The following is an 8,940-nucleotide window of genomic DNA, read 5'->3' as shown; positions in this document are numbered from 1 at the left end:
TTGGAGGTTGTGGGGGAAGGGAGGACACAGAGTGATCTGAAACCCATCCAAGGTACTGCAAGTAAAAGTGTAGTCCTCAGTGGTGTCTGACTCTTTGCGACCCCATGGACTGTAGCCCGCCAGGCTCCTCTGTCTATATGATTTCCCAGCAAGAATACTGGAGTGGGTTACCATTTCCTTCTCCAGGGGATCTTCCTGACTCAGGAATGGATCCCTAGTCTCCTGCATTGCAGGCAGATTCTTTACCATCTAAGCTGCAAGGTACTGAGTTCTTCCTCAAATTGAAGGCCACAGCCCTGTGGCTGACCTGAGTAAAGCCCTTTGATTCCTGGGAAAAGGAGAAACCATTTATTAACACTCTATCTAAAGTGTTTGACAGTTAATTTTTAAAAGCCAGAGAAGTAGCTCTTGGAGCTGGTGAACAACTGCCCACCAACCACCTCTCACCCCCCAATGAAGGGCCGGGGAACCTTCGCTCTGCAAATCCAGGCCGGGCTTTCTGTCTCACCGGGTGACTTTTGTATATGTGTATGTGTGTGTGTGTGTGTGTGTGTATGCGTGTGTATGTGTGTGTGTGTGTGCCAGGAATTCCTCTCCCACGTGGGGTGGACTCTGAGGTACTCAATTAAGCAGCCAATGAAAAGTCAGCTCTCCAGTAGCAAATGACCCTGACACTTCTTGTAACATAAACAGTTGAAACGTTTCCAATTAGAACTGGAGACAGAGACGTTTGAACTCTCTCTCTCCACTCCCCTCCTTCTTGAAAAATAATTGTCAAGCGCTTTGGGCGGGGTGTCCTATACATGTTTTTTCTTTTCTACCTCAAGCATAAAAAATTATTTTTCTCCCTGTTTTTCCTAATTTGTGGTGTGGCAAGGTGGGGGGTAAAGGGGTGGCCAGCTGAAAGGAGAGCTGGGCTAGTTGCTTTTACCTCTCTGCTCCTCCACATGCTGGAGGCCAGAAACCCAGCAGACCTGGGAATGATGCTCTGTGAGGAGCCAGTGGAAGCCCAGCGCTGGGGAGCTGGGCCTGTGACCTCATCGCCAGACCCTCAGTATGAATGAATGAACGAAGATGAATGAGTGAATGCCTTTCCTTTAGCACTTATTTGCAGGGGTCCAGCTCCTGCTATCAAAGAGGACACTGAAGTTGGCCGTTGAACTGGTTACCTTGGACTGGAATCCTGACACCTATGCCCAGCTTGGGGCAAATTACTGGACTTTCTAGGTCTTCTCTTTTACTCTATAAAACAAGGCTACCAGTCAGGCTGTTTCCTTCGGGAGTGCCTGGGTAGCAGTGTCCTGCCTTGTACATTGAAAGGGCTGTGGCGCCGCTATTATTTCAGACTAGGTGGTGGGGTCCTCCAGTGGAATCCTGCCGATAAGGCGACTCTGCAAAACCAGGTCAATCACACGAGGGCTCCAAGGTTGCAGGGCTGGCGCTGAGGCTCACAGGTGAACTCGACGTGAGTCTACCAGGCAGGAGGGCACTGACTCAACGACCAGGAGAGTGGTCGTCCCGGCAGGAGCGACACCAAACCCCAGACCGCTCTTCTGGCCTCTATCCAAGTGGACCCGACCTGGGGGCCAGGTTTGTCGGCCAACTGCGGGCGGAGGCCAGTGGAGCCAGTCTTAAGTGAAAACGGAGAGAGGGAAGGCCGGACCAGGCGCCGCATCCCGGGCATCTTGAAGGCATTGTGTTTAATAAATCCGGGCGAGACGCACACCCACTCTCTCCCCCCACCCCTCATTCCCTCTCAGCTCCCAAATCGAGACCTGCTGCGGGATCCCAAGTTTATGGGGTTTTAAAACCCCCCTCCACTTTGATTAACAGCTTCAAAGAGCTCCCTTTAAAGTTTGCCCCCTTCCTCGCCCTCAACTCTCCTTTTACGGGCCACCCCTCCCCCATCACTCCTCCTAGACCTCTGGACGACAAGAGAACACACAATGCAAGTTTGAAAGAGGTGGGGAAGGGGGTACTCTTTAGGCTTCCTCCTGAACGTGGGCCGTAGAAATTACCTGTTTAAGGCTTGCACAGGAGTCGGAGAACCGTGGAGTTTGGTTTTTTCCTTTCTTTCTTTCTTCCCCCGCCCCCTTCTTTTTTTCTTTTTTTGGTTTGTGTGTGTGTTTTTACCTTTTATTATTTAAATTGATACGTTTCATTACTAGGGAGAAAAATAAAATATTCCTTTGATACACAAAATCAAATTGATATTTAGCCTCTGCTTACTTTTTTATGCATGGCTCCTTTATACCACATGGTAGTGACAGATTGTTTGAGCTGGAAGGAAAAGCCATTCAAAGCTAATTAAGCAGCCATTCCAAGCACTATTTGCAAGCGGGAGGCTCAGAAGCCTCGGCATTTGTCAGCGCTCCCCCACCCCGCGTGGTTTTGACTGACAGCCTTGGTCGCCGACTGACAGGGCTCGGCAATTGAACCAATCAGTAACTGAGACTCTCATCAACAGCCTCTGATTGGCCTTCTGAGCCTCGCTAGGGGGCGGGGTCTTCGGCCCCCACGTGGGGGCAGGGGCGAGAAAGGGGCGGGGCGGGTGGGAAGCGGGTGCGCCCACCCGTGACGTAAGGGGGAGGGCAGAGAAGGGGGAGGGGGGAAGGAAGCTCCAAAGAGGAGCCATTTTGTGTCTAATGAATGCTGCGGCCAGATGCTCGCATCTGTCGAGCCGGGCTTCTGCCCACCCCCCCTCCTCAGTGCGTGGCGCACACGATTTATGTTTTTATTTAGGAAAATAAATAAATGAAGAGAGGAGCGCGGTTCGGGACTGGCGGCCGGAGGGGACGTGGGGAGGCTCAACTCCGAGGCGGGCGCTCACGTGTAACTCCCAGCGCACCGGCCTCCGAGCGCCCGCTCGCTCTCAGCTCCTCATTAAAATGCAAAAGCGAACTCCAGCTCCTAATGAGGGGAAAATATAGATCCCGGGCCCGCCGCCGGCCCCCGGGTGCGTGCGGGTTCGCGGAGATGTTGGGGAGGGGGGCCCACCTGGGCTCCCAGCCCAGCAGTGCCCCTGCGGCCCAGGGCGCGGCCCCCCCAGCCCCTCGACGCTCAAGGGCCGCGTCCCCTCGCCCCGTCTGCCCTGACGTAACCCCGAACGCAGTAGACGCAGGCTATGGGTTTGCGGGCAAACTGGCCCCCGGAGTCGAGTGGCCTGTGCGACCGCGCGGGGAGTCCCGGAGGCGCGGCGGTGGGGGTGGGAGAGGAGCGAACGGGGGCGGGTGAGCGTCTGCGCCTCCCGGGGCGTCGAGGCTGGCGGCCGAGAGGCCCACTGGCTCGCACGCGCGCCCCTCTGCAGGCTTCCGCCGACGCCGTGACACTGCCCGGGGTTAGGCTGAGAAAACCGGGTCGGAACTCGAAGCTCCCGGGCTGGTGGGGTAAGGCCGCCACCGTATTCCAGACTCCGCTTCCCTGGCCCCGGCGCTCACTGGGCAGCTGCGGCGAAGGCGTAGAGGTCTCCACCGGAAAAGAGTTCCCGAGTGGGGACAGCGCGGACTGTGCAGGGTGTCCGCGGGCAGACGGGCCCTTCTATCTGCGCAGCCCGCCAAGCAAGAGTTCCTCCGACTTGTCCTCGCGGGCAGCCGCCGCACATCAAAGACGCTGTTTATTTGGCTTTCCGTAAAGGACAAATGAACAAAGAAGAAAAGCTGGGGGCCGTGGGGGCGGGGGTGGGGGTGGGTGAGCAGGAGAAGGGGCTAAGGAAGGGACACTCTCAGTTCCGAGCAAAATTAAGGTGGGAGGCAACTTTGGGAGCCACCATTTTATCGGTCCTAAATCTTGTGAAGTGAAAACATTAAAGTGACAAAGTGATTCTGTTTGTTTTATAGTATCTAATTGGGCTGCTTTGCAGACCTAATGAGATTAGAGGGAGGAATCGTTCGCCGCCACTGCAGAATAAACTGATACATTGCTACCAGCCACAGGTTTTGAGGACTGTACAGCTTGTCTCTCTTTCTTTTGTTGTTATTCTGTCTTTCCTCTTTTCCCCTCCCGCCAAATGATTATTTGCTAGTATATCGTGGGAAAAAAAAAAAGAGAGGGGGGGGAAACCACAGCAGCCCTGGACTATAATATATATCTATTTATTATATGTCTTTCGGTTAATTCCTGATCTGAGGAGCGCTGTTTTTCACTCCCATGCGAAAGTCACCAGCGGGTAGGGCCTGATTGCTACTTTTCATGCATAGTTTTAGACACAAGAGGGCATTGTGACGTCGCGCCCGGCGGCGCCCAGTCGCAGGCCGAGTCCGGCTGCCCCACGTGGGGGCCCCGAGCTCCCATTGGCCAGCGCCGGGCGAAGCTGCCACATTATTTTGTTACTTTTCAGTCCCTATTTGGAACTGCTCTCGCGGCAGTTCAGACCTCGTGCTCGTCCCACTCGCCTGTCTGTGTGTGGTATCCGCAGGTCCGGGGCACTTTTTTGGTGTGTGTGTGTGTGTGTGTGTGTGTGTGTGTGTGTGTGTGCGCGCGCGCGCGCGGGCGCGCGCGTTGGGTGTGTGTTGGGGGTGGGGGGGGGAGTGTCGGGGCACGGAGAGGAGAGCCGGGCCGAGGCGAAGGAAGGAAGCCGCAGAGCTCCTGGGTCTCGAGCTGCGTCTCCCCTCCGGCGCTCTTCTGCCTGCGCGCTCCGAGGCGGCGGTGGCGGCACCGAGCGCTCCTCGCTGGGGACTCAGCGCTCGAACTGGGAGCAGCGAGGACACTCTTGCGGCGGCTTCTAGTGCTTGCTGGAGTTAGGATGCCAGGGCGGTTGATTCCCACCCACTGAACGCGGAGTTTCCTCCTCGGCCCTGGGAAGGGCTTGCAGCGGCGGCGGCGGCGGCGGCAGTAGCAGACGGAACAGCAGGCTTTCCTCTCCGAGGGGGGGCGTCGAAGCGCCAGCGCCGGGCTCCCGCCCTCACCCTCCGCCGCTCCTGCGGCCCCAAGCCGCCACCTCGGTGCCTGCCTCCTTCCTCTTCTCGCCGAGAGCCGCCCCTGGGATCGGACCCGTGCGCCCCGGATGCTGGGGCTGCCCTGGCGCGCCCCCCTCCCGGCGCGACGCGCTGAGTGAACCGGAGGGCGCTCGCGCTTGCCCCAAGAGGGGCCCCCAGACCTCGGGACCCCGCGCCAGACCCGCCAGGGAGACGACGATGTCCGCGCAGCCCCCGGCTCTGACGCGCTCCACGCAGCGGGGGGAAGGCGGCCGGCCGCAGCTCGCGGAGCCCTAGGTGCACAAAGCCCGCGCCCGCCGACGACTTTGCCGCCTGCTCCTCGGCTCTTTGTCTCCGCTTGGTGCGAGCGCCGGACTCTGGGATTTCGGTGCGAGATCGGGCTGGGGGGGCCGGGGGCGAGCTCTCGGTTTCCCGGCCGCCCCCCGCTCGGGTTTGGCTCCCCCCTCCCCCGCACCTCCCCGGCCCGGGCTCTCTGCGCTTCCACGCTCTCGGAATCACGACCCCTCCCTGCCATGTATCCGCAAGGCAGACATCCGGTGAGTAATTGCAACTCGGTTTATTTAAGCATCTATCATGGCAGGGTAAACGAGGCAGTTTATCTGGCACCTCCATTTTGCTTGTTGCTACCTTTATGGTATGTGTGTGTGTGTGTGTGTGTGTGTGTGCGCGCGCGCGCGCGCGCGCGCGCTCACACAAAGGATGGGGATGGGGGGGCGCCGTAGAGAGAGGAGGTTAATTCCGCTCTAATGGCGTGAGGGGCTCCCAGTGTTACTGGGGAACTGTTTGTTTTCATGCTATCCCCCGCCCCATCACCCAAGTCTCCCAACTCGCTCGTTGTGTCTCCTCTGTCCCCGTCTTACTTGGGAATAGGAGCCCCTTCGTAAAAGGGATAGGAGCCCCGCGGCCGAGAGGGAGAGATTAGGGCGCCCCCCTCCCCGTCGGGGACCGGAGAAACTTGTTGGGAAGGTTCTGGGCTTTGTGGGAGGCCCCTTTGGCTGAGGTGGGGGCGGGGGAGACCGGGGAAAGCCGCTGAGGGGCTTGGGCAGCTTGGAGCCGGGTCTGACGCCCCCGCCCCTCCCCTGTCTTGTCCTGGCCGGCTTCAGGCTCCCCATCAACCAGGGCAGCCAGGATTTAAATTCACGGTGGCTGAGTCTTGTGACAGGATCAAAGACGAATTCCAGTTCCTTCAAGCTCAATATCACAGGTAAGGCCTGTGGGGGCCGCCCCGGGGCTGGCAGGGCGGGGGCGTCCCCCCCGCGGCTCCTGCCACCACCCCTCGGGGACTGAGCGGGCTCTCGACCCCGGGGCGGCGGGGCAGCCCGGGCCTCCTCCTTTTGTTTCCCCTTTCCGAGCGCGGCGCCTTAACCCTTTGCTGCCGGCAGCCTCCCGGCTCCCCGTGCCGTTCCCGGGGTGAGGGAAGTTGAAGGATCGGGGCGCGAGCCGGCTCGCTCCGGGTTCTAGGGGTCGCGAGGGGTCGCGAGCCAGCGTCAGGGTCCCGGCCCCCACTCCACCCCACCCCGCGCCCCGGATAAGTTCACTCGCTCGGCCGCAGGAAGTTTCAAGTTGTTACACTCCCCCCCCCCCCCGCCCCTGTGTCGGGGACCCACGTGCCCCTCCGCCCGAGGCTGCGGGATGAGGGGAGTACCCCCGGGGGTGGGTATCAGGAAAGTGGCCAAGTGGCTCTGAGACGCCCTAGGGGTTGGGGTCCCAGAGGAGGCTGTGCAGGCCCCAGGCCTGAGCCGGCTCCTCCTGCCCTCGTAGCCTCAAAGTGGAATACGACAAGCTGGCGAACGAGAAGACGGAGATGCAGCGCCATTATGTGATGGTGAGAGGCGGCTGGGACCCGGCCAGGGTGGCGTGGGCCTGGGGAGCCCTGCCCAGCCTCCGCGGGGCAGCCCCCGCAGCGGGTGTGGTCCGAGTGTGCCATCCGACCCTTTTTCACCAGCCTCCGTCAGCCCGGGCCACTTGGAGGAGGGTGGGTGAGAGGAGGGGCAGAGAAACCCAACCCCTCTCCTCGTACACTACCTTTGTGCGCCTTTGATTTGTGTTCTGAAGGTTTCCCCGAGGGCTGGTTGTCCTGTCTCGGGGTTGGATAAAAGCCGTTCTTAGAGACCTCCTGGGAGTGTGTAGAAACTTCTCTGCTCTGCAGCCCTGGGATTTAGCCAGAGTGGGACATAAGACCTCTCCTCCTCCCTCGTTTTCTCCCTAGGGGTTCCTGAGAGTGGGGGAGCCTTTTGCCTCCATGCTCACTCAGGGATCACCCCACTGAGAATCTCATGGACCCTGGGGCAGTGTGTAGACGGGTCCTCCCTTTTCCCAGTGTCTCTTCCAGCAAGTTTTAATCTTCTGATGGTGAGGAGGGCGCTGGAGGTCCTTAAGTGGGACTCTTTGCACTGCTATCCATATAAGAGACCTTGGGCACATTGCTAAAGAACTCTGATAGGGCAAGCGGCCCCAGTGTACACACGATTGATTCCCTGTTGAACCCAAACATTGTATAAACAGGATATATGGCACAGGCAGGGCTGGTGGGAGGGAGGGCCCAACTCTTCTTACACTATTTATTGCACATAGGGTATTCTGTTGAGATGAGAACAACACTCCTGAGTCCTTCATCTCTTCAAGCCTCTTTGTAGCTGGCTTTGGGGTTTGACTTAAACTTCTTTAGCAAATGTATCCTAAAAGTACCATTTGGCCAAAACCTTCTCCAAAGCTGATTCTGGAACACAGATCTTGGTGTTGTGCGTTAACGGCAGTTCTTTTTACTTTTAGTACTATGAGATGTCCTACGGTTTGAACATTGAGATGCACAAGCAGGTAAGTGCTTTAGGATATGTATCTAATTACAGATCCTGCTCTTGACAGGCAGGGTCTGAGGCTTGGTTGAGTTTTCAGACATGTTGAGCTTTTAGCATCCAAGCTTGTGAAGTTTGTCCTGGTCTTGGATCTTGGTGGAGGGGTAAGGAGCAAAAGGAAAGTTGTCTGTTCAGGATCCGCTTTACAAACTTCTGTAACCCAGAGGTGGCTGCTTTAATCTGTTTTAATGTAAAATTTACAAAAGGAAAGGCAGGAGGGGGTGTGTGTGTGTGTATGTGCGTGCTTGCGTGTGTGTGTGTGCGTATGCGCAAAAATGTGATGTTCTGCCTTGATAAGATTAAACTTCAAGAGTCTTAAAAGCCAGGCTGAGCTGTCAAAATGTAAGGGAACAGGCTACCTACTGCTTAAAAATATAAATCCAGGAGGAGTTATAGCTTGGTACCTTCTGTATATGACGCAACTTTCTCATCTCCATCTTAATCTAAAGGCTGACTTGATCATTCCCATTTTCCAGGGGGAAGCTGAGAGGTGAAGTAACAAGCCCAGGGGCAGCCTAGCCAGGACTTCTGAGATGACTGGGGGTTGAGCTCAGCTTTGAAATCCTGAAGTCAAACCAGTTTAGCTGGTGTGTGATGGATATGTAAACTACCCTGTATTGTCACTCTTCTAATAACAGTATACCTCAAACTGGGCAAATACAAACACTTTTATCTCAGTGCATATCAGTAAGTCTGTCCTGGGCGCTGGGCTGGGCTGTGGGAGAGGCCTGTTTGTATATTTGTCTTCCGAGGAGAGGCCGCCTATAGTTTGGCTTGGCCAGCGATTAGCGTTGACTTGGCATGGAGAAATGGCGCAGGCCGGTGGTTCTTTTTAACAATTGGTGTTCTTGAAATCTCAGAAGGCTGTTGACTCATTCTAGCCTTTGGTGACCGTGACTTGAATGGATTTTCTGCTCTAAATGAACAGTGGTTTACAAGGCTTAAATTTTGCTCTTTAAGGGGGCAGGACCCAGGGCAGGTGAGAAGGGCAGGTGACCTCTGGAATGCTTGTAGATTCCTGCCTGCCCGCTCCAGTGGTTTCACAGCGAGCCTTTGGAATCCAGGTTCCTTCCCCTTCCTGGAGGGAACCCCAGTGTTGGGTGAAGGGCAGCCAGAAAGGGGGCCTGAGTTTGTTGAGGAATGTTGGGAGG

At 56.9% G+C, this 8,940-nt stretch overlaps 1 protein-coding gene across 8 annotated transcripts in view; it reads left to right on the top strand.

Annotated features, from left to right (window-relative positions):
• The first annotated feature begins 4,332 nt into the window (after positions 1-4,332).
• The window catches only part of TLE3 (TLE family member 3, transcriptional corepressor), a 49,227-nt gene continuing 44,619 nt past the window's right edge, over positions 4,333-8,940 (top strand). For 4 of the 8 annotated variants that reach the window (XM_069597665.1, XM_069597663.1, XM_069597664.1 and 1 more), the window contains exons 1-4: positions 4,333-5,470; positions 6,038-6,138; positions 6,696-6,759; positions 7,707-7,751. In XM_069597665.1, the coding sequence (XP_069453766.1) occupies positions 5,447-5,470; positions 6,038-6,138; positions 6,696-6,759; positions 7,707-7,751 (234 nt within the window). In that variant the 5' untranslated portion in view covers positions 4,333-5,446. The remainder of the gene's footprint in view (positions 5,471-6,037; positions 6,139-6,695; positions 6,760-7,706; positions 7,752-8,940) is intronic. The other 4 variants (XM_069597670.1, XM_069597667.1, XM_069597668.1 and 1 more) reach the window with 1 other exon arrangement.

This window comes from Ovis canadensis, chromosome 7, assembly GCF_042477335.2.
Source record: "Ovis canadensis isolate MfBH-ARS-UI-01 breed Bighorn chromosome 7, ARS-UI_OviCan_v2, whole genome shotgun sequence".
NCBI classification, from domain to species: domain Eukaryota; kingdom Metazoa; phylum Chordata; class Mammalia; order Artiodactyla; family Bovidae; genus Ovis; species Ovis canadensis.
The sequence above is the reverse complement of the archived record's forward strand: the minus strand, read 5'-3'. Positions and strand labels throughout refer to the sequence as shown.